General features: G+C 35.0%; 1 protein-coding gene across 2 annotated transcripts in view; it reads right to left on the bottom strand.

Annotated features, from left to right (window-relative positions):
- Window positions 1-8,289: 8,289 nt before the first annotated feature.
- Window positions 8,290-25,243, bottom strand: part of LOC136415759 (tachykinin-like peptides receptor 99D) — a 152,729-nt gene continuing 135,775 nt past the window's right edge. The window contains exons 2-8 of one of the 2 annotated variants that reach the window (XM_066400542.1): window positions 24,733-24,885; window positions 19,964-20,138; window positions 16,232-16,450; window positions 13,057-13,207; window positions 11,524-11,720; window positions 10,989-11,131; window positions 8,290-8,779 (exon numbers count right to left, since the gene is read on the bottom strand). In XM_066400542.1, coding sequence (XP_066256639.1) covers window positions 8,640-8,779; window positions 10,989-11,131; window positions 11,524-11,720; window positions 13,057-13,207; window positions 16,232-16,450; window positions 19,964-20,138; window positions 24,733-24,885 — 1,178 coding nt within the window. In that variant the 3' untranslated portion in view covers window positions 8,290-8,639. The remainder of the gene's footprint in view (window positions 8,780-10,988; window positions 11,132-11,523; window positions 11,721-13,056; window positions 13,208-16,231; window positions 16,451-19,963; window positions 20,139-24,732; window positions 24,886-25,243) is intronic. The other variant, XM_066400541.1, reaches the window with a different exon arrangement.

The raw sequence follows: 25,243 nt of genomic DNA on the forward strand, positions 1-25,243 counted from the left end.
TCATATAAGTATCTGCAGTATCTGCAAGCTTTCGGGACCGTGGAGTAAATTGGGGTGCTGGGTGGGGTAAAATAAATAAAAAACATAGTTGAATAATGAATAAATAATGTAACGACACTAACCTGGCCTAACCGTAACCAAACCCTAAACTAACCCAACCAAGCTAATCTTACCCAAATAAAAATAAACCATCATAATTGAAAAAGGGTTAAAATACATATTGAATGATGATTGAAAATAATTTGTTAATTTTTTATTATTTTTATTTGTACAAGAATGATTTAGTTGGGTTAATTTAGGATTTGGTGGATTTGGTTACGGTTAGGTTAAGTTAGTTTCATTACATGATTTATTCATTATCCAACTATATTTGTGATTTATTTTACCTCACCCAGCACCTCAATTCACTCCATGGTCCCGAAAGCTTGCAGATACTTATATGAAAAATAATGAAAAGAAAAGGAAAAAAATCCGCAATTTTTTGTAAAGAATCACGCTGTACAATATCAAAAAAGTAATTTTTTCAAAAAAGAAATTATTAATTTTTGTTGGACTAAAGTGATATAGACCCCATAAAAAATAAAGATCTTTTGAGAGTTTTACTTTAGATGGATTGAGGGCTTCAATTTATTGTGGAATTTTTAATTTTTGTTTTTGTTCTTTTGCGTACTCCTTTCTAGTAAGTACACTCTTGTAATTACGAATTTACTTATCACAAGTATTTTACATATCTTTTATCATTACATAAAGCAGCAGAAATGTCCGTCAAGTTATTGATCTTTTGTTTGTGGCTCATTTATAATGTAAAAGACCATTTTTTATATGTTATAGCCATAATAAGTCAATCTTACAGAAAGTTTATATATTTTAAAATTACAAGATTACTTTTATAAACCCCTCGTATGAAAACGGAATTGACTAAATTCGGTTCAAGCAAATCGACGCGTAGTTATGCGTTACTGCGTCACCCGGAAGTGATGCTTTGGATTAAGAAAGTTCCGGAAACAACGGAATAACACTCGAGCCGTCGGGGAAAAAATCATCAAATTCCGACAGAAAATGTGCAAACATTTGGAAAAATTCATGCGAACTTGAAGGTTCATTAAATAGAAACGTAATGAGTGACCCTACGGAATCGTGGATTACTTGAAAACGGGTAAAAGTCGCATTTTAAAATTCGATATCATTTGCCACTTCCGGGAACATCGTCTCGTATGTGTTCGGGTCTCCGAAGCCGCACGATCGCTGAATAGCATGCTAGAAGAAGCTCAAATTGAATCGAAGTAAACATTTCGGCGATCGAAAAGAAGCCATAGGTGGACGTGAGACCAGGCAGTACAGTGCGTGCTGTGTTGAAAATAAATAGTAAGTAAAATCCTTCTTAATAACTGAGGAAAGAGTTTTTGTCGACAGAATTCCCAACGGATGATAATTCCAGAAGGTTCATTTCCGATAAGTGATCGGTGTTTGATCACTGTATCTAATTTAACCTCCCTTAATTTTATTTTCTGTACTGGTAACCATTCTAAGTTGTTTTTCGTCACGGTTTATACGAGGAGCAAGAGATCAAAATATATTAACTCCATATGGCACAAAAAATATTGTTTGAAGCGAATCTGAATCTTCTTAGCACGTTCTAGACGTTTGTCAAATATATGCTTATTAAATTGTGTTTTTTCTATTCAACAAAATGCTAAAAATCCCTTATCGTCTTAAAAAGTCTTAACTCCAATGACGCGATCTCATCAAAACGTATTGTTTTGTCTTCATATCAGTGTTTTAAATCCTCATGCAACGAGTGTACGTGTATTTTTGAGGGCATCGAATCATATTATAGCTATACCTATTGTTTCAAAGTGTATTAATTAAATCTATTTGTACCACATCAAACGGTATTATTTTTCGATGAACTAATCAAAGTAGCTTACGTTAGATGATACAAGGTTTCAAGAATAACACCACATAGATATTTAAGGGCGGTTATAATTTCGACATATAAAAAGGGGGGGATACAAGTTAAATAAGTAAAAGAAAGACTAAACCAACGGTCCTAAGTCTATGAACTTTAAAAAACTACCACTGCTCTTTTTCAAAGCCTGGCCCTGGCGGTGTTCCCGATAATATGTACTGAGTCATCATAATGATATCAGGAATGCATTATTGCTGTTGTGTATCACCAAAGATGTTGATAATCCAACAGCTTAAATTAAAAAAATGTGTTTTTTGTTATGTCTATCATAAAAATATATGTTGATTATTCTTTTGTGCACTTATTTGATTGCCAATAAACTTGCTTTTACATAAAACTGCTTTGTTTTACCTAGTTTCTATAAAATAATACATTTTTGCTTCTTTCTCAAAAGTTAGATCGATGGAGTTAATATGTTTTGATCTGTTGCTCTTCATATGTCCTTCCTCGGGCATATACACGCTGTGTATTATTTCGTTTTGTGTATCGTCTCCGTGGTTAGACCGATAAGCGATATGCTGACAAAAAAGGCTGTAAAGTTATTTGAATGTTTGAAGGTCATCGTATCGTTGTTATCATTCGGCCTACGACTGTCACCTCTTTGCAAAAAACATTGTAAAGCCTTTTGTATGTTTGCGTACCGATATGGATTTTTAGATGATATAGCCGAGTAATAGCACGAAAAACAAGGTATTCGAAATGCCGAATGAACTAATAATCGAGTTAGCTCGAAACGAAAATTGTTTAGCAATATCTTTTCAACTTTCCGAGATACCGCATCATTTTGGTCTTCAATTTTTTCGATTTTTTGGTGCCAAAAGGACGGTTCGACAAAATTGCCTTTCCCTGGCTTCGCGACCACAACTGTGGTATCCGTGACTAATATGGAACTCATATGAGTCCATTGGGTCGATAAACAGCGCATCAAAAATTCAGCCGTACCGTCTGATGAGTACGACAAAGCATGAAACTGGCAACGGCTTAAACTGGCAACTGGCTTGAGATTCGATATCCACCGCAATGTGGAACGCATTTTAAAGTGGAAGTGTAATCTCCTGTAATGACTTGGGGTTAGTGGAATGTCTTTGATTTAATGTATTTCCCCAAATTGTGTCGTTACATGCCAGTGTGGAGTATTACGCCACCATCTAATTGTTTATGGTCCTCAGTAATAATTTCACTTATTTGGGTGTATAAATTTTTATTTATTCCATTGTTTTAGTTTGATAAAGTTCATTGATTTTAACATATAATTTTTCCACTAACATTAAGTAAAAATATCCAAAATAATTACACATTTTGCAGCCTCTTAGTGATTTCCTAATCTAATCCTTTTTAAACAAATCACCATTGGTTTGATGTAAAGGGTTTCAATGCAGATGGACTTTTGATTTTAGATATTTTAAAAAAGGCTTAATATTTCTTTCTATATTATGTATGTATTGTAGTTTGATTTCATTCGTTCAGGAGTTATATTTACTTATTTACTTTGGTGCAATCTTTATATATTAATAAGTATATAATATACATAGTTTTAAAAATATTCAATATACAGGGCATTTCTCCATATATCCAAAAAACATTAGAAGATGGTTCTTTGGCAAAAAAGGTGGTTATTCGCATAAACTTATAACCGGAAAAGTCTCTCTTCAAAGTTATCCCCTTCCAAAGGTGGGGTTGAATACTGCGTTTAAGTGTTTTTACAGGTGTTTACAGGTATTTTACAAATGAACATGATTTTTTTATAAATTTACAATTTATTTTCTTGGGCGCCACAAGATACTTTAATGTTTTTGAAAATAAGTTTGTGTTTTATAAAAAAAAAACTATAGGAACTAAAAACAAGTAAACGCTCCAAGCGTAATATTTCAAATAAAATAATTTCGCTTACTTAAAATTTCTAATAAAAAAAACTAAGGAAGTTGTGGGTTCTGTTTCCCAATTTCCAAAATTATTAATAATCGCACTTTCCAAAGGAATAATGATTAAAATGCAGTTTTCAACCCAAGCCTTTGGAGGAGATAAGTTAGAAAGGGGGTAGTTTTGAGCGTAAATTTATATTAGTAACTACTTTTATTTCTTGCCAAAGAATCACCTTTCAAAGTGCTTCGCAAACATTAAGGAACGCCCAGTATATCATCAAAAACTTGATGTTTTTAATAGGAGACTACAAAAATATCCTGTACACAAAACTATAATAATTTTGATAATAAACATTAATACAGATATATATTTACAGCAATATATACATACATGATTTATACATATTATAGGGGTATCTATTGACATCAATATTCCGTGGTTTCAAAGCGATCTCACCCCTTATACGACTTTCTTGATTACTAGTTTCATTTTATTTTCTGTCTTTTTCTCTAAAACTCACATTATGCTGAATCATTGAAGCTCCTTACGAGAAAATTACTTTAAATTACTTGCTTGGCATAAGTATAAACTTATTATAGAATAAATTTGTAACTCTGATATGGACCATTTTAGATAGTAGGTACTACAATCGTGAGAATTTCATTCACCACCTGTTCTATACTAAAAATCAGGTATTTCGTTATTAAGTAACAATTGTTAAAATTTCTGTCAACATCTACGAGTTAAAAGTTCTACGAAGGAGTCACAAATACGTAGCATTTGGTTCATGAAATTCTTCTAATATAACTCTTGCATCGAAAATTAGAGAAAAATTTTATATGTGTATCAAAAATAAAAATGTGGATAAAAAAAGTACTTAATTTTTTCCTCCTCGATTGCGTTTATGCATATTGACCTAAAATTTCTCTATAATTATCAATGCATTTGTTATGTTACGTATTATTAGACTGAATAGGGTCTTTACACTACAAAATTGAAAGCGCTTATGTTTTCCCTGATTTACATTATAGGTGAACAGTTGGAAATTCAATACGATCACACTTTCTAGCTTTAAAGCTTTGTAGCAAAAACATTGAAACATTGAATTTATGACATGGAATACACCTATTAAGAGTTTTATTCTTGTTTTTTTTTTAATTTGTGATTAACAAGAATATTTCAATACAATCACTTAGTTTTAATGGTGACTGCATAGTCGCAAAGGAATTTTGGTGAGCGACGTGTAACATCGCATAGGTAAATTTACATTCTTATATGTATTTACATGATATATTATACATCTTTACTTAATGAACAAGGATGATAAATAATAGAGTTTTGGGAATATAAATTATTTTTTTACCAACTCGATGTGGATGTACTTATATAATGTGTTACCCGAAGAACGCAGCTTTCATAATCATCAAAAATTAACTCGCTATGCATTTATAAAAATATAAGTAACAGCAATGTGCAATATTCCTATAGAGACTCAGAAAATTTACCGTAAATTGTACAAGATTATGTCGAAATGTATTTATCAGGTACGTTTAAAATGGTAAAATGAGTAGGATTATAAATAAGCATAAACATTTTGGGGGTGAAAGACCCATCTGTCCCCACCACGTAGTGGGATGCCTCCTCCCCCAAGTCTAGGTAACTAACTCCGGTGGAACGAGAGGACGGTAACAAACGCGGAAGGTATAAGGATAGATGTTCAATGCCATCTTCAACCAGCAAAAAACCAGGTCGAGTGTCTTTTGGATATTTTCCCCGTGGCACAAAAAAAGAGTATAAACATCTTGTATACCAATGAGACAAAGCCAAAACCATAATATACAGCTTGAATCTTTGGGAAAATATATCCTTTTTCCATCTTAAAATTGCAGTAGATACCTATCATTCACATTCGCTTTCCCTTCTTTACATTCGAGAAGTAATAGTTGATTCACTAACACCTTTCGAAAGTCAGTTCGGTTGTGCTGCAGCCCCAATGGAGTATTTGTAACGCTATATTTGATCACATTTCACTGTTCTGTCCTAGTAGTAGTGTTGGAAACTGAGAATTTTCTACAACTGGTTATTCACCATCGGGTCCAGAAATAGCTTTAATGTAATAATTGCGTGTTGGCAACAGATTAAACTTATGTCCTTAACATCTCTTATTTTGGTATATTTTCAAAACATTTCAGATATGCCTAATGGATGATTCATATTAGCGATTATGGTCAAAATCTTCCAAATAGTTAGCACTCTCATTATACGTAAAGTAGTTTAAAACGTAGACATCGAAAATTTTGGAATTTCCAGTCTTCGTGTAGTGTTGTAGAGCACCTCTAATTATAGATTTTTTTCCTCATTATTAACGCTCTCAGAAGGACACCGGAGGACGATATTACCGCGAAGTAATCCATTTTAGGACGAGCGTCTGAAGTACTGCTTACTGATTATGTCTTTATTTATCACTTCTGTAAAAAGAAACTGACTTTATTACACTATAAGTTTTTTCTAAAAACAATAGTAAAGTTTTCTAGTTTTTATGTAAGATTCTCTTAATGTTTATTGCATAATGAGTAGGATTTTTTATGCTTTCATATCTCAAAAATTGCTCAAATATTCCATCTAACGTATAATTCTGCATATTATTAAATCTCCCAAATATAACTTGATTGAATAAAAAAATCTATGCTGATGGAAGTGAAGTTTCTCAATCAAGTGTATAATTAAAAATAATTTACAAACCTTAAATGAAGAAAATCATATACATCTACGAATAATTTTAAGAGAAATATCTATTTCGAAAAGTAATCATATCCGGTAGTAAGCTAAGCACATCCCTGAGTACTAGGCGTAAGTTATTAAGTTCACGATGTCACCATTTATCGTTTTTGCGCTAGTTTTCAAACTAGAATTTAAAGTTTTATTTAATGCTATGCCGTGTTAAAAATTGATCAGTATCAGTAACGAGCTCACCTTGGTATCTAAGTTGTGATGTTAGAAAGCCAGGATATTCACCTTTTGTACCGTAGCCATGTTTTCCTTATTAGTCCGTTGAAAGACAAGAGCTACTTATACAGAATTTATTAAGGAACATAATTCGGTATTGAAGAAATGAAGATCTATTTACATTATGATATTTACATGAATGATATGGTAGCACCTGATCGATGGATATGACGACGGTAATATAATATAATGCCATAGTCAAACGACAATATTATATGTATATGTACATAATACAGAGCATATTAGGTAGGAACTAATTCATGAAATTGTAAAAAATTAAATACCCATTTGTGTAATTATTTCCAAGATTCATTATATAGAATTAATCTTAAGTAGTTTTCCTTTTAACAAGACATAGACTTCAAATAACTAAAAAAAATTTGTATGTAACATTTTTTGGTAATCTGTAAAATAACCGAAATATGGGCGAATGAAAAAAAGTAAAAAAAAGTAAGGAACTTTTTAAATAATCCATTTTCTAACAGGTGGATAGGTCGCAATGGATCAATAAGTTGGCCCGCGAGATCACCAGACGTAAATATATGTGATTTTTATCTGTGGAGTTATATGAAAAGTTTGAAATTAACACAGTGGCAAAGCTACGTGAACGAATTGAAACCGCCGCAAAAATAACGCGAAGAAAAAGACCTCTTCTAACAGCCTGTACAAACTCGTCAATAAGGGGAGAAGCAATTTGTGTGAATGAAATTAATGGCGACAGATTTGAACACTTTTTGTAGTTAGTCCCGGAGTTATTAATAATTAGAAGTTGCTATTTATTAAAACTTTAATACGAGCATATTTCAGTTGTTTTTGAGGTTTCAAAAAAATATCACATAAAGATTTTACTTAGTTTTTTGAAATCTATGTCGTGTTAAAAGAAAAATGTCTACTTAAGATTCACCCTGTACACCAAGTATTTGAAAAATGTAGGCAGTCAGAAATTAATCAAGTATACCTAATTTCGGTAAATAATAATGGCCAATCACTATACCAACAATACAAAATAGGTAAGAGGAGCATGTGGCTTACCTTAGAGTGATTGTATAATTTTTTTTTTATCTCAAACTGCTTTTTCAGATTTATTATCAAATAATAAAGGATCAAATAACATCTAAATATATTTTTTTCTATTTCGTATTTTTTTTCTCTTGTTTTACAACAAAAGAAATAACGGGCGACCATAAAAAAAAATTAGCCGTAGGCGATAAACCGTAAACCTAGGACGTTGGTTAAGGAATTTACTATTTACTATCAAATATCTGAGTGACAAATGATAGCAAATAAATTTATTCAAGACGTGCCTTCGACATCTCAGTACCTACTCGGGATATTTTTAATGATCAACCTTTAATCTAAGATATACGATTCATGATCTCAGGTCGCACCGGTGTGTGGCAAAATTTATCGCCTCACTCCTCATTTCTAAATTGCAACTGGTGAGGCAATGCGAGCTGCCTTATGAACCTTGTATCTTAACCTGCTACTTCATACCTACTCCTATTTTATTACATAAAATAACCTGGACACCATTTACAATTTTGCCATAACTTCGTTAGTCCTTAATTCTTTAATCACTGCCATCTATTCTAATCCTATACCTACATATTTACAAAAAAAAAAATTACAATTTGCTCTCTTCCTCGACTATATCCTCCTCACGGGGCTTCATGCTGAGGCGCAACTCCCGTGAGGATCCCCCGCCCTATATCCAGGTCCGTCTTTGGGGCCCAGTTGCACCCGTGCCACCATTTCCGTTTGTCGGGGCCACATTTCCATTGGTCCCGGTTCCGGCCCTGTGTCAGGACAGCTGGCGCATTTCGCAACGGCGCAGCACTAATTCGTCGGGCACGTGGCTGTAGCACGTGTTCGTTGAGGATGAAGGTGACGGTCTGCCTCCTGCTATTGAGGTGTATGGGTTGCAGGACATGCGAAGGGTTCCTAGAATAGTGGTGTATAATTACCTAGTGGTTCCGAATAAATAGTTGTGTCGATTATAGTGAAACAGGAAGGAAAACGAGGAAACAGTCAAATTTGGTTTTTATTTGAGGCTGTCGGATACAAAATATAAAGAGTTATTTTTGTGTCTCGCAGTGCGGTTGTGCGTGTCTGACCACTAAAGTACCTTCGCTCACTTATTTTTCACTTCGCACGCACTGCATTATGCGACATGAAAAACATGTCACTTTAAACACGGACATTGTTATCCAATACGTCATATTTTGTCGGTTGCACGAGTAAAATTTTTAATCATGAAGTGACTAGAAAAAATGTGGCCAGTAATGCTGCATTGAAATATGAGAATAAATAATAAATTGAATATAAAAATTTTCTATACCTAAAAAATAAAAAATATGAGCGACTCATGGTGAAAAGGAAAACGTTGAAAAAATGATTAAGATGGTGAGGAATTTGTGGTTGAATTTCGCTCTTTGTACAATCATCCACAGAAAGGCATAATCCTCTATAAGTCCTCAAAAAGTAGGCGGATTTTTTTAAATAAAAATTCTGGAGTAAATCTAATTTAGTTTTTAATCATGCGTATCTTGGATAACACAAAAGTGTATAGAGTTGCTCGTGTACAAAATAAATGTAATTTTTATTTATTTTTTTTTACTATCAAAATCATTTTCGATTGGGTTTGAGAACTATTGAACAAAGCTTAAAATGCAGTGCTGCTAACATTACCTAAAACTGTGACCATTTAACTGTCTTCGTATTCTTTAGTTCTTACAAGCCCAATATATACATCGCCTATTTCGACTACACTGTATATTTACTATTGAGTTTAAATGTATGATTTATCGTATATAAAATAATTGTGCTTTTAATGAATGTTGCATCCATTATTTTCATTCACTATTCTAGTTTTTTTACATCTCCACGTTTCATCTCTTGTTCCGTACTGCACAGTGCATTTAGGATTTTTTTAATTGACAAAACCTGTTGGAAATCGTTATAATCCCCCAAACATCCCGTTTAGTTAAATTATAAATTATAAATTATGTTGATTAAATTGAGTTTGACCCTTGATGACCTTTATCTTTTGATAAGAGCTTAATTTATACCGTTAATACATATTAATATGTATTGTATAGTAGTTGTGTACCGAACTTTTGACTGAATTCAGGATTTGCATTAACGGACTGTTCGATTGTAACCGTCGCGATAGTTTCCAATTTTATTATTCCCAAATACTCATGTTTTATTTACAGTGTTTACATCCAAATCGTAATCTACTACCGGGTTTTATTTTACGAGTTTACATACAAAATTCGGGCCAAAATTTAAAAAATTTGGGCCGAACTCCAAAAGAAAAAGTGTCCAAAACCAGTTTAGCCATAAATTATATACGATGCTTCATAGAACATGATTTACGTGATTTGCAGTATATACGAAGAAATAATATGAAAATATATATTTCTCGTCTACCAAAATAATATAATGCTGTGTTTCCAATATTTTGGATCAACCAACGTGAATTATAGCTCAGGATACTGACGGTTTTTCCGGTTCTATTTTGTCCCTCATTGTATGAATTATGAACGCAATATATGGGATGATACAATAACTAGGTAGCTGTTGGAGATGGATTATTTGTTTTTTTTAACAGCACCTTTTTATTGAAGACGTTTTCGGCTGATTTATAGGCAGAAAGTTTCGGCATTTCATCTTAAACGTGACTCTTGAGCATCCCCGGAGGGTTATCAAGGAACCTTTAAAATATGGGCAAACTTTTTACTTGTTTTGCCTTCTTAAAATAACATATTAGGGGCTTTCGAGCTTAGAAAATGTCATGCTGTTTTATCTACTTTGAAAAAGCTATAATGAATGCTAGTTTCGTTTGTCATTCTAATCAATAAGCATGGTTTTCAAATGAGGCATGCAACTTTACTGACTTCATGATCAGCAGTGAAAAAAATATATAAAAAACATAGACCCTTTTAGGTAAAATAGCAGTTTTACATGCCACATCAAAAAACCATACGTACAAATTCGACTATCGGACTCTCTGTAGTTATGTCTCTGATGAGCTGTCCATTTTTGATGACGCAGATCTGTGTATTTATGATTGGTCCCTGCATATAATGACTGGCATATAGAAACCGCATGATTGCCTTCTAATGTACAATCACTACAAAATAATTACCATTTCGAATAATCCTGTTATGCTCTGGAGAGCCTGAGTAAGACCTTCTTTTACTTGTTAGTACCTCTCTTCGGGTGAGTGCTCCAGGACTCACTTGGACGAATGGGAGGCACGAGAAGAACTGCTTGAACCCTCTGCGAAACCTTTAAGGAAAAAAACGGAAGTAATTAATACACAACAATGGAAATAAGGCCGTGTGGGTGTTAAACAGAATCCCGAAGTGGGTGTAATTGTACATTTTCCTTGTCAAAAATATATTTTCAAAGCAAAATTTTATTTTTAACGGAATACGTGCAGAACGTCTGAATATTGCGCAGCGTTGGGGCATACACGTATTCCCCTTAAAACGAAGCTGAAGCTGACCATTATTTCCACATAATGCGACAACGACTGTTTTATTATCTGCCGAGATAAAGCGAATTTATATGCCTTTCTGTTGCACTGTTCCTCGCATTCCGGGCCCCTGTTGTAGCCGCGTGCGAAAAAGCTTTTCTTAATCAACCTAGATGTAGTTTGTGAACGTTGATGGACCTACCTGGCATTCATCCAGCAGTATATGATCGGATTGTACATGGAATTGCTCATGGCCAGCCAATAGATGGCCAGGAAAGTTTCCTGAATGTACTCGGATCTGGTTATTTTCGGATAGTAGGAGATTATGATGAAGTAGAGCTGATAAGGTAGCCAACAAACTGCAAAGATCATCACTACCACCATCATCATCTTTACCACCTGAAAAATGTCACTCATATGTAAATATCAAGTCTTTATTTTAGATATATATATATAGAGTGATTATTTATCTATGTTACTGCAGGCATCTCGGTAACTAGCAGAATCGGAAAGTCAGTTAAATGGGGAAACATTCTTTCGACAGCTTCAAAGAGACGAAAGCTATTGAAAAAGTTCGCGGCATCGATTTTCGAAAATCAATTCAACAGAGTTATTATTGTTCTAAGAGTCTTGTAGCAACTTGGCGGAAGATAAGATCTGTCTAGAGAAAGTACATCAAAGTTTTTTGTCATAGTTATAACGGTCCTTTGAGCAAAAGAATCTGCCCTAGAAGCTCGCGAGAGTCCGAATTGGAACAGGATGGTTTCCAAAACTTCAAGGTAAAACTATAAATATTACAGCTCAAACGTTTTGAGGAATTTCGAGAGTGAAAATCTGAAAAATTAATACAAAACAAGTTTACGTCTTTGTTATTACATTTGTCAGAGCGTTATGATGAGAAATCAGTCAGAATTGTTTTCTTCCCAAAGTAGTGAAAGAAAGATTTTCGAAAACTAACTTTTGGGACCTGGCGTGGTTCAGGCAACTCATTATAACCAAAAAACAACAATTAACATAGAAGTCGTGAAGATAACTTTCCAAGACGAGATTAATAGCTTTAAATGGACTAAAATATGCAAAAGGGGAGTACTAAATCCCAGGCAATATAAATGGCGAGATTCTAACAAAATCTTGATGGGATTACCGTAGCTAGGAGATGTTAAAATTGCAAAGGTGGACAAGTAAATTATAAAGAAGATGTCTATGCGGAAGAGCTTTAAGACGCCAAACTAAATCCTTCTGACTGCACCAACGTTTTTAAATATACAGTAAAGTGAAGTTCAGTCTAGTTTTCTATTCTATTTAATCCCATTATTTTCAAGGCAGTGTTGGGTTTGGCTGCAGGAACAGCTTGAAATTAATTCTTAGTAAAAGGGTGTCATGTTTAGACAAAATCTGTGTCTCTTATATCACGTATATTGGCTATCTTCGATATGAGCCCCCTAAACTTTACAACCAATAAACACAAAATCGAACAACTTTTATTGCATTCATTTGAATTTAGATTGGCTTTGTCCTATATCGGACCAAGAAGCCTCTAATTTTAGATCAAGTTAGTTTACATAGTAGTTTCCCTGAATCTATTTAACTATCGACTATTCGAATTTGTCCGAGTAGAACTAATTTAAAATATTACCACGAGTTAAATTTTGCAGTTAAATACAGGTTTTTTTATAAAGTTAAATTCGACTCAAAGAGAAACTTCCTTCTTTTTTCATCTAGACCTAAAACTTACCCTCCTTTTACTTTTGATGTTATCCATCTGCCTTTGGGTGCACTCTCCTATACTTTGTGAGCCCCACAATTCGATTCCAATGCGAGCGTAGGTGTAAGTCATGGATAAGATTGGCACCAGATAAGTGATGACCAGAAATATTACATTGAAGCTGAAACATCGTTAATAATTAATGACTGAAAACTAAAATTAACTTTCAGTGGAGAGATAGGAAGAATACAAATTAAGAGAATTCCGTTTCTTGAGTTGGAGAGGGCAAACTTTTAGATGCCTTTCGGGTAGGTAGAGCTTGTATCAGTTGAGAAGCGATTTTCCAAACATTGATTAAATCTATTGTATGGTAGAAAGTTTGTCTTTCGATATTGAGCCTGTCTAGTGCAAACGTAATTTTGTGAATCAGTAGAGTGTTCAATGAGAATCACTTCCTGATATGTTGGAAAGTTATGAAATTCCTAGCCCTCGTCGTGTTATAGAATACAGCAATGCTGTAGCAGGTATTCTTGTCGTTATTTAAACCGTCTTAATGCACAATGTGTTAATGCTGTATCCGATAATTAACAAAGCATCTCTTTTAATTAGATTACAGGGGCCTAATTTGGTACACACACAAAGGGCCGAAATTAAAAATGTGCACCAGGTTCATCTGCCTTCTTGTTTAGAGACGAAAATACAAATTCATTGACGTGTATTAATCGGATTTAGACATTTGTGATTTTTTTCTATCACTGGTTGCTCTCTTTGTTAAAAAACCCCTTCTGTTTGAAAGAGACTATTTGCTTTTCACCATAAGAGAAACTTTTTTTCTAGAAAAGATCCCCATTATTACTTTTTCATTTTGAGACTACCGAAGACTATTTTTCGAGTCCAAATAACTACGATGGTAAACTTTTAATTTGAAAGTTGATCTTCTGCGAAACTTCAACAGCGTGATTCGTCCAGCTCAGGAAGTTGAAGGATATTGAAACTCTCCGGGGAAAAATACAGTCCGACAATCCGGATTACCTTATTGTTTGCTTAAAATGAAAACTTAGATTTTATTAAGTTCTCTTGAAAGAAGGATTTTAACTGTAATTAAATCAGACAGATTGCTTTGTCGTAATTCGCTATTCGTGAAAATATTATTTTAAGTTGAAGTCACAGGTACAGTTCCAGTTTAAGGCAAAGGGAATGAATAGAGAGGAAAAACGCGTCCAGAAAAATCAGCTTAGCGAGGTTAATTTAAATAGCAAAAGACTAATTAATGAATTTTTAGGAAAGAGTTTGTTCAAAGTTATTTGAAAAGGATAACACGCAGTTATTTTTCCTTTTCTGAGAGGAAAGGCCTTGGGTATTCAACTGATATCTACTCAGTTTGAATCGAACGAATGGCGTTTTCGATGAACAACTATTTTAAATCTTATAAACTTAGCTAATGGCTGCGTATTTTTGTTTTTAAATGCCAATAATAAGCTGTTGTGAAATGTGCTTAGTTTGGTGAGCGATAATAATGTTAGAGCCATAAGTAGTGTTATAAGTTCGTAAAGTTTTAAGTGGCGTTAGACATAAATGTATAAAATGCTAGCAGCTTTATTGTACGTTCAAGTTGTTTCTTGTGTTTCTTTTGGATTGCTTGCATAAAGGGTTCTTTTGTCAAAATCATTTAAAGTGTTCCAGTAGAGGCGGTTTTATAGATTAACACAACATAAGCATAACATGTGAAACTTAAAACATATAGCATACACGGGTCAATTTGTAGATGCACAAGAGGAATATAGCATGACACAAGACGTGACTTTTCAGCTCTGTTGTTATTTTCTACTGTGCATCTGTATCGGGCTAATCCAAAGTACTCGGAGATAAATAATTTGCGTCACCTTCTAAGGGGTGACTACGGGGTACTAAGTTTGACAAGACATACAATGTGCAACTGTGGAAATGTAGCGAAGTGAATTGCTTAGCAATTCTTTTCTTTAAAATAAAAATAAACTCTGAAAGTTCCAGAATTATCCAGAGAAATATTATTGAAGGTTGTTTAAAATTTTTAAAGTTCGCAGTAACATTAGAGCATCCTCTTTTTTTTTCAAAGAATAGCGCTGTAACATTGGCGCTTTTCGCTAATCATATATTGGCATCATTAATTTTCATATCCGAATTTTCTCTCGTTTCGACTTTCCAGTGAATATATTGATCCTTTCTAATGCATAGAATTTTCACCATAGATTTTACTTTGTTTGACTTTTGTTGATTTTTAGCAAAAGAAAAAGCTTTCGTAAAGCCTCATGCAGCGAATGCCTTAAAAATCTATAAATTCAACTTTCAAAATTTAACGCTAATGATTTTTTTCAATCTTCTATATGGAAAAAGCATAATAATATACCAGGTCATTTAATTAAACGCGGTTAAAAAATTAGCAAGTGTTATTTTTACTTTACAATCTGTTCCAACACTGACGGGCGTTATTTTAGGTTTACGGTCGGCTGACGGGCCGTAAAAATATAACAACGCCCACTGGTAGTAAACTTATTGCTTCCACGATGGAAACTAAAATGGAAACCAACACTCTCGTTCCATTTGTGCGTAAAAGGGTTTAACGCCAAAGGTGCACGAAGTGGATTTAACCACCATGAAATTTATTAAGTATTTAATTAAGTAGGGAACACCTTCGATAACCCTGTATATTGAATTTATTTGCTTGTGATAATAACTGTAAACTCGTCTATGTTTTCTGTAGTAACTGTTAACTATCGCATATTTTCCCATTTAAACGTAAAGCTACTCATCAATTAATTTGAGCCGAACAGGGCGATTTGAAGTTTATAAACAACTCTCTATTAACTGCAACTCTAAGCCCGGAACAAAATCAAATACTTTTAACATTGCCAAGGGACCGGTCATACGTTAATTGAGTTTCCAGCTTCCATTTTTAGCAGGAAACGCCGGCAAGTCTAAATTGTTTACGAAGACGTTCCATTCGATGGAAACTGATGTCGCTTCGTAGTCCGAGGGAGACCTTTTACAGCCGTTTACCCTAATGGCACTATATTTATCAGAAATAAGGGCACTTGATGCAAAAAACACGAAGGAGGGTTAACTATCCTGCTCAAAACTGTCACTTAAAGCTTAATTTTAAGATATTGCAAAGGTTGTGGATTATACTTTTAAAAAAATGTCTCGAAGTACTTTTGTGCATACTTACTAGTATTCGTAAAGGCTTTCGTTGCTGTTGCGAGTATCAGGCCATTCCGGGTAGCATATAACACGCTCCTCTCCATTTGAGTATGTGTCCCTGTATGTCTTGTAGTAGAGAAGGGAGGGCAGTCCAATAATTATCCCTAGCACCCACGTGATGACCACGAGGGCTAAGGTCACAATCCTGCCCATGCGGGGTTTTAGAGGTGTCATGATGGCCATGTACCTATAGATAAAGATCAATACTGCAGTGCCGTCAAGAATTTACATTGCTTCTTTGCGGATAGGAATAGCTTATACCTCAACATAACCATAATTTGAAAAATCATAAAAGAGTTTTCGTCGGCCGTCGCGTCCCGCTACGGCTACGGTTACGATAAAGGAAAGTTAAATGATGTCAACAGAGCCCCAAGGGGGCGCTTAACGCAACCGCTATCAGGCCGTATATAACAGGATCACGTGTTGAAATAAGCGACGTAAAAACTCTCTATTATTCGTTAGATACCGTAACAGCAACCGGATAAATCGTTTAGTAATTCCACCGAAAGGTGTGAATAACTTACTGTTGCCTGACCAGATTAACTTAAATAAACTAGCTTTCAGGTTTAATTTAGCTCTGTCGAGTTAAAACCTAGATTATACCGTTGTTGTTCCTCAGATGTAACGGTTAAAAGTGTTCAATTATGTATGACGGCCTAAAACAAGCGGATTAAACGCAACTCGCAAGTCGCTTTGTATTAAACCCGAATGCGGAAGGAACGAAATTAAGTCGAGATTAATCCAGCTTTTGTTAAACGTGAATAATTGTATTGTTTTCTTAAATTAACACTTCAACGAGGCGGTAATTAAAGCTGCATTTGAAAAGCTCGTAAATGGTAAATTACGCCAAGAATAAAAATCTACAATGACACGCCCCAACGCCGTCAAACAGTACTAGAAAACAAGGGGATTTCTAAATCAGTTCTCCCCAATCTTAGGAAGAGAACAAATACTGACAAAATTAACTTAATCTCAAAGGGCCGAATCTTCAATGTCGTGCTCAAACTGCAGGTGAAGTAACTTGCAGTCAAAGGTGACCATCAGTCGGGGCGTTTCTGTTAATTGCGGAAGTACTTCAGATCACTGGCCTTATTTGAAGTAATAGTTAAGGGAATTTCACTTCAGCGTGAAAAACATTTCATCTGCTAGTTAGTTGTTAAGTGATAGCAGCCGCACAATTTGAGGCTTCCGCTGCCTAACTGGAAATTGAAGGAACGGTCGTAAGAGCCTCGCTCGTGCAGTGTATTCAAATGTTCATAATATGACCTTTTTAATCTGACTGTTTGGAACAGGGAACCTAAACTGAACTTTTTAATTTCCATAATGGTTGTAAAAATAAGGCCATTTCCTTTTTCCACGAACAACGGAAACGTTTTCGGTATTTGCATAAGTGTTGAAATTCCATATTCCTGTTGTTTTCCCCTCAGGAATACTAAATAAAACCAACCGCTAGTTTATCACTTACAAGTCGTATCAAAATAATTTTTCCAGGTCTTATCTTTCCCTTTTATTTCGAAATGCGATGTAACACCGCAAAACTGCTTGTTGGGAGCTTAATTTGTTTGTTCTTCATTAGATTATGGAGCGTTACACAAATCCACAAATGCGATAATAAAATTTAGCACGTAATGTGTCGGGTGGGGTTGAGTGTATTTAGTGAAATTTATTTTCTGTCGTGCCAAGAGCATACACGGGCCTTAAAAGCATTCATTTGACGTCAGAGTAACGATCACACCTACTGAGGATAAATTAATAGGCGCGGAAATAGTTATTTAACCAACAAGTGTATTAATGACGGCGATTAGTAATCGAGACAGTTCGCTGTGCTCGCGCGTTAACTGAAGCGATGATTATTAAGCAGTTCATCAAATCAATCACAACGCACTCGAATCGTGCATTAATGAGGGTCATTAATAAATGGTTTTGCGGGGGTTGAATTTTCGTTTCCTAAATCGTTTTTTTTAGAAATATTTGCGCAATGCAACGCACAACGCAAAGATATTGCATAACACAGCAGATAGGTAGTTGTTACAGCTCTTGATTTTCAATCCACCGTAAAAGGTATAAATAGTGCCGTTTGCGGGGCGAGCTCGTATCCCTTGCAATTATCGAAGGTCCCAATGTCCCAAAAAAAAAACAGCAGCGAATAATCATGTTTCATAATCAATTTCTCCCCTTCTGGATCATATTGGTACCTTAATTTGTCTCCATTTAGTCTTCGTATTTCATTAATTTCCTCTGCGGTCATAAGACACATCAATGACTTTATTGGAAAACTCTTCTCCGATATCAGTGTGACTGTTAAATAGGTGAACCGTGCAATATAAATTAGAGGAAACCAATTTTGGCTCCAACAAGAAAAAGGAGCGGCCCAAGGAGGGGCAAAAACTTGGAAGCGCAAAATCCGAAACTTAACCGCACTCCCGAGGATCAAAGTTGCATTTCAAAGGCCCGGTTTTATGTGTCGAATAATCGCCCTGGGGAAGGGCCTCACCCAAAAGCCCAAAATTACGGCTGCTTTAGGTTGTTTTGTGTCGTTTGATGTTGATACACGATGGACTCTGGCCTTATAAACGGACCTTTAATAGATTCTGTTAGTGACGAGAAGGTACACGCAGCTGAGACAAAACTTAACAAGTTTTGGTCGACTTAAGGGTACAGTTCCTATTTTACGCAATTTAAAATTCAATGACAATCTCAATTTCGCTGTACTATACAGGGTGCCTATTTTTTGAGTTCAACTATAAAGATCTCGGTAACCCTAAAAGATGCGAGGTCGGTCAAATCGAGGCAAAGTTGTTCAATTTCGAGTTCAAAAAAAGCTGTTTCAAAATTTGAAGGATTCCTATAACTTCAAGTTTGGTGGAATGCTGAATTGGCGCATGTTATTTATCTATTGCAAAAATAGCGCAACTTTCTTCAAATTTAACCAACTCCGTATCTCTTATGGTTATCGAGATCCCCATGGTTGAAGTCTAGAAATGGACACTCTGTATATGATAATACCTCTTTTCGAACTACATCTGATTAAAAGGATTAAGGTTTGCGAGCCATGTTGGCAGCCACACAATACTTCCTGTTTAATACTGAATACTGAGTGATTTAGCTTATTTGCATTTGCCTAATTTTCCATGGAGCAGCTTTTGCCATATGTACAGAAAATAGTACCAAATTGCTGGCAAATCTGAAGGGACCGTGTGCAATTTCAAAATCTGCAATTTCAAATGCAGTTCAACAAGACTCGACAGATTCAAGCATTCCAAATTACTCCCCTATAGAAAATTATTGAGAGAAAAAGGCAGTAGCGGATCTAGAGGTCTACTATTTCCTAATTCAAATTTGCATCTAAGGGGTTCCTGCTCTTATTAAAACTATATTTTTTTTATATTTTTTTATTTAAGTTATAGAGGCGTTTTACAGCACTCAGTATACGCCAAACCATTGGCGTATCCAAGTCTTGTAAAATCCAACAAAACGACATATTTTTTTTCAACGTTTTGGTTGCTTTAATCCAATTTTAGTTAGATAAAGTCAAGTTTTGTTTTAAAAAAAACTAAATATTGCGTTATTTTTTCTAGGTGTGCCTTTAATTTTTCCATAGTAATGCTGCTATATAAGAATTTATACATCAAAAAAACGATTTCTTTAATGGTTTGCAAATATATGGTGCAGCAATCTGATTGATACATCTCAAACTTACCTGTCTATTGAAATGGACATGAGAGAAAAGACACTCGCACACACCGATAGCACTGCGATGAATTGGCTGATCTTGCAATAAAGTTCACCGAAGGGCCAGTGGGAGTAGAGCATGTAGACGTAGTTGAAGGTAACATTTAGGGTAGAGACCATTGTGTCTGCTATGGAAAGGTTTACTGGAAAATATATAAAAATCACCGTATCTGCAAATTTTCACCTCAAAACTATTAGATGCTAATTCAAAATTAAGGTCGTTGTCGCATAATTCATTAAAATATGATAAACATCTGCATCTAAATGATCAGGTGATAACGTGTGAACCTTTCAGGTGTTCAGAATTTTATAATTCACATAAGCATTTATTTTATTCTGTTTGTTAGTTAAAGTAGAAGTGACTTGTCAAGTATTTATTTTCGGTTCTATTAATGGTGTGCACCGTGGAGGTATACCCTTAAAAGCACACCTCTACTAGTTTTCTTTACAACTCAACATAAATTATCACGTCAAAAATGAGTTATGGTACTTTTTATATATGCGTATTCTTTCGAACTTTAAAGTTTAAGTGGCCCTAATATTCCATTTATATGGATATTATCTGCCAGTATTGGAAAAATAGGGCAGCTATATGGAAGGAATGTGGAGAACAAAAGAATATTTTATTAGAAGCTCCACGGTGCCGTAAACAAAGAATGTCGTTAATCCCACAAGGAACTCAATTAAGAACGCCTGCCATTCAATATTCCTAGTAGCTAAAGCATCCGGAATTTTATCACCAAATTCCTTTTCGTCATTTTGAATGCTTAACCGAAAAAATTCTGAGCGATAAAAAAGGTCGATTGTGGCTTGAGGAAGTTTTGTCGATAAAACGCTAATATGCACCATAAAATTCCTTCTTAGCCTGTTTTATTTGAATATAAAAACCAAAATTTCAAGATAATCGATGAAAAGCTCGCCGCTTTTATTTCAAATTCAAGATATATTCAGTCTGAATGTTTCTTCAATTTGAAAAGACGGAGATGCAGGTCTTCAATAAATGAATTTTCACTGTCCGTCAACTAACTAATTTGAAGTGTTTTTATTTCTTAGATCTTCCGGAAATCTTACAGATCAATGTACTACTAACAATTTTTTTTTATAGAGGATTATATAGGGTGTCCAAGCTAAACATAATCTTTAGAAGTATCTGGACAACCATCAAATATAAAAATCTGAAAAAATTCACGTAAATCTTTATCGACCTGATCTACCTCTGAAAAATATTTTCAACTTTCTGACACTTCCGGTTATACCGGAGGTAGCTACCAACTTCGTTATTTTAAACGGAACTCCCCATTTTTTTGCAATTTTTCTCACAAGGTGAAATTTTCCTAAGGTCTAGTCTAGTCTTTTGTCGACCGGACAGTGTGTGATTTACTCCGGGTGATCTCCTCTTCGTCACCTTCGGCCTAATTGTGGCCAAATGTGACGTAGACAATAGCCACCCTACGCGCCCTAAAACACTAACTTGAATTAACTTAGTCGGGAGAGCAAAGTGCGCGGTTGGGGCAATTGGAAACGTAGATCCAAATACTGGCAGGAAGAAAGACAGACGAATTAAGCATCGAAGACGAAAAGGGTGCAGAACTGGGTTTATGCAGCTCACAAGGAGTAACATAAGAAAACATAATTTTCGCTGGATTGGCGAAAAAACTGTGATGTGAAAATCTGATAGCGCCATAACAAGGAAATGCGTTCAGTTTGAATAATCAAATCCTCAAGCTTGATTAAATCAGCATTGAATATGTTAATCTGTTCCTATAATATACATCAATATTTGGTCCCCCTAAATATGGACATTTCTCATTCACGTGATCAATGATTGGTATCCAAATTGAATCTGTTCACCCTAGTGGATTAATCATTCGATAAAGCCCTAAATTATTCCATATAAATGTCGTTGTTTTAAAATCACTTAAAGTGGCATGCATTATTAAATAGCACAGGCGTAATCTCGAAACAAACACGTTTCGTTACTGTTCCAATTTTTTTTGTTTTCCTAATGGAACGGAACCTCGTTTTCACAACATAAAACCCGTATTTTATCGCGTTTGTTAGAACTAATGCACTGTATTCTCTACTTTGGGTTTCCACATTTTTATTTATAATGGCTTAGCCGCTGCTATTTCTGGATAAAGTTTAGAGTTTAATATTCGTTTTCGGTTAAAGAAAGTTTAATGGACGCTAGTAGCCGATCGTAATGGTAAAAGGTAAACCGTAATTTCATTGACTAGTTAACCGTGTATGTTAAACCGCAACTTTGCTCGAACATACACACACACACACATCAAATGCTGATCAAGTAGACGGGTTAATCCTTTCAGGAGCAGATTCGGTCCCCGTCATATTACATAACAATTTCTAAGTAAATTACCGAGAACAAAACAAACTTTTGAGTAATTTTCATATGACAGGCATAACGGAAGAAATTCTCTTTAAAGTTTTGGCTCATGTTCTCCGGCGAATATTTTGGAACAATCAGTAAAGATTGATGTACAGCGCGTTCCAAAAAGGTTGTGCCAATCTTAAAGAGGTTATCGGAGACATTGCGGTGAATAATCTTTGTATGGAAACTCCTAGTCCAAAATTAGCCGTTTTGGCTCCAGAGTCATTTTTGTTCAATGTTTTGTTGTTTGGCATGTAAATAATTAATTTTTCCATTGAACCTTAACTAAAGTAGGGAAGATTATTGCGAATTCAGGGAGATTCGAACTTGAGTATCCACTCCATAATTGCCTTGATGGCTATTTTGTACATTTTCAAACAAGCATGCTTTTGGCTATGATCTTCCATCATGGAACCTCCTTCATAATTATGATCCTCCTGAAAATGCCTCTCTCGTTCTAGCCGTCCGGCCAGTATATCTTTCTGCCACATCTGCAGTTTCTTGGTTTACGCCCTCAATCGACTAATAATCCACGAAAACACAGCAAACATATTTTTTTATCACAAGTACCAACAATGAGGATTTGTCAACAATTGTCCTTGTTCCGTCGATTATTTTGAGCTGTGTATATTGTCTTGGGTACTCCGAGTCGAAATCATCTCATTTCGGTCCTAGGAGAAAGACATACTATACATTTTGGCCCTACGAGAAGCATCATACAGGTTTTTGGTCACGTCAAACTGGAAATCCATAACATAAGCCATATTTTTGGTACTATTTCTGGAATTACCGTACTTTACACAGTCGCATGTACACAATGTAAAGTTTTCGTATGGATAGTGGAAGAATCACTTTTTCCACTGCTAGCTCTGAAACACGTCACTATTGACTACGTTGAGTGATTATGAAATATATTTTCTGGCCTTTTTCTAAAACATTTAGCTAACAGGTTAATAATGCCACCTATAACGTGTCTAATACATCGATGCCTGACATGGGAATCTCGTAAACGGGAACAACTATAGACTACTTTGAATGTGCAACTCCCACGCAAGTCCGTATCCGTTAGCGTTTACGAGATCTTCATACTGGTCATCCTTATCTTGGACACACTGCGTGTGGCTCATTATTTCTTGAGGGAGATAAGGAGATCCCTCACAATGACGTCATGATTCCTGTCGCATCAGTTATGGTTTACATGGAGATGGACGTCAAATGAAACGTCACCGTGTATATTATGACTGAAGGCCCATTGTGTTTCGGATTTAATTTGTGGTTAATTTAGGCGAAATTACTGCAATTTTATTAAATTTGATTAATTTTCGCAGCGGAAAAACTCGTATATACACCGCGGTAGTACAATACTTTTAACTCTCGCGTCGCTTAAGTTTGACTTTCTGGTTATAATAACGACGATTAAGAGACTTTTATAATTTTTCAGAATTTTATTACTTTTTCTCACTACATATACATAGTATATTGCAAAAAATAGCAAAATGTGCAAAAACGCCAGAAAGGCTGTTAACTTTAAATCCGATAGAAAACATATGGGGGCTAATGAAAATTGAGGTCGAGCCAAAAACGCCCCGTACTAAAATTCAATTAGTGGTGGCCCTTTTAGAATCATGGAAAGAAGTAACTAAAAAGTTTGCATCCAATTTATTGCAGGGCGCTCTCGATAGACTGCAGACGTTGATAAAACAAGTTTGTAACCTTTTATGTATTATATAATCAAATCTCTTTAAAATAATAAAATAGGCGAATACCTGCGTAAAATCACCTTATTCGAATTCGGGTATCTCTTTGCTGTTTTCGATACTGATTATTCTTTTGAATCTCATACAAGTGCAGTAGCCGCGTAAGAGAGAACGGATAGGTTGAATGGTAGTTGGATTGAATATCACTTCAATGATTGATTTTTAATTTTAATTAGCCCTCCATGTGGATTCTTCCATTAGCAATTCGGATCCACTAGCGTCGAGCTATGCACCTCACTGATTGGCCTTGAGGTGCAGTTAGCTTGGTCATTGCTGCACTCGCAGTATTTTATTGAATTTGATGCCATACCACTAGAACTTTCTTGAGAAATTCTATGCAAATTTCACGCTGAATTACCACAGTGGGGATGTAGTGTTCTTTGGGTGCTTAAGCCTCTGCAGAACATCGATGATCAAGCTGATCTGGTTATCAATCTGTATTCCCTTTTTAGTCATTTTTAATCGGGAATGTGCTTGAAGTTTTTTTTAATTATCACTTTTGGTAGATGCAGTAGCTCTATTATTGTTATATTAACAATAACCGCAAAAGCTTAAGGTTGAAAAAGCTTGTTTGCTTTAAATGTAACTTACATAAAAAATAATTCGTCACGGTCCTCATCCTCTTGTGCGCCAACACTATCCATATCACTATCAAGTTTCCTCCAGTTGCTACTATAACCATTCCTGCATACAAAATACTCCATAGAACCTGTCTCCACACAGGTAAAATGAACTGGTTTCTGTCTGAAATTCAATAAGAAAAACATGAAAATTGCTTGAGGAAATTTAAGGACTAATAGAACTGAGGCTCTGAACCTACAACCGACCTAAATACGTATTGTATTTCTATAGCCATGTGGGCGGGCTTTTTCCCAAGAATTTAGTATTAATCCATTGTGATAAAGCTCCGTAAACAAGCAATTACGAGAAAATACTGTAGGCCTGTTTGTGGGTACTATCTCAGGAAAAATGGCCTTAATTTTTCTGCAAAAAAGTTCGCGAAGATATTTGCGCAAATAGCTCTTCGTTCAATATGTGATAATTAAAACATAACACACGCAGACCAGGGCGTGTTGTTAGGGCGTTAGTTTGCATAACAAAG

This window comes from Euwallacea similis, chromosome 21, assembly GCF_039881205.1.
Source record: "Euwallacea similis isolate ESF13 chromosome 21, ESF131.1, whole genome shotgun sequence".
Lineage (NCBI taxonomy): Eukaryota > Metazoa > Arthropoda > Insecta > Coleoptera > Curculionidae > Euwallacea > Euwallacea similis.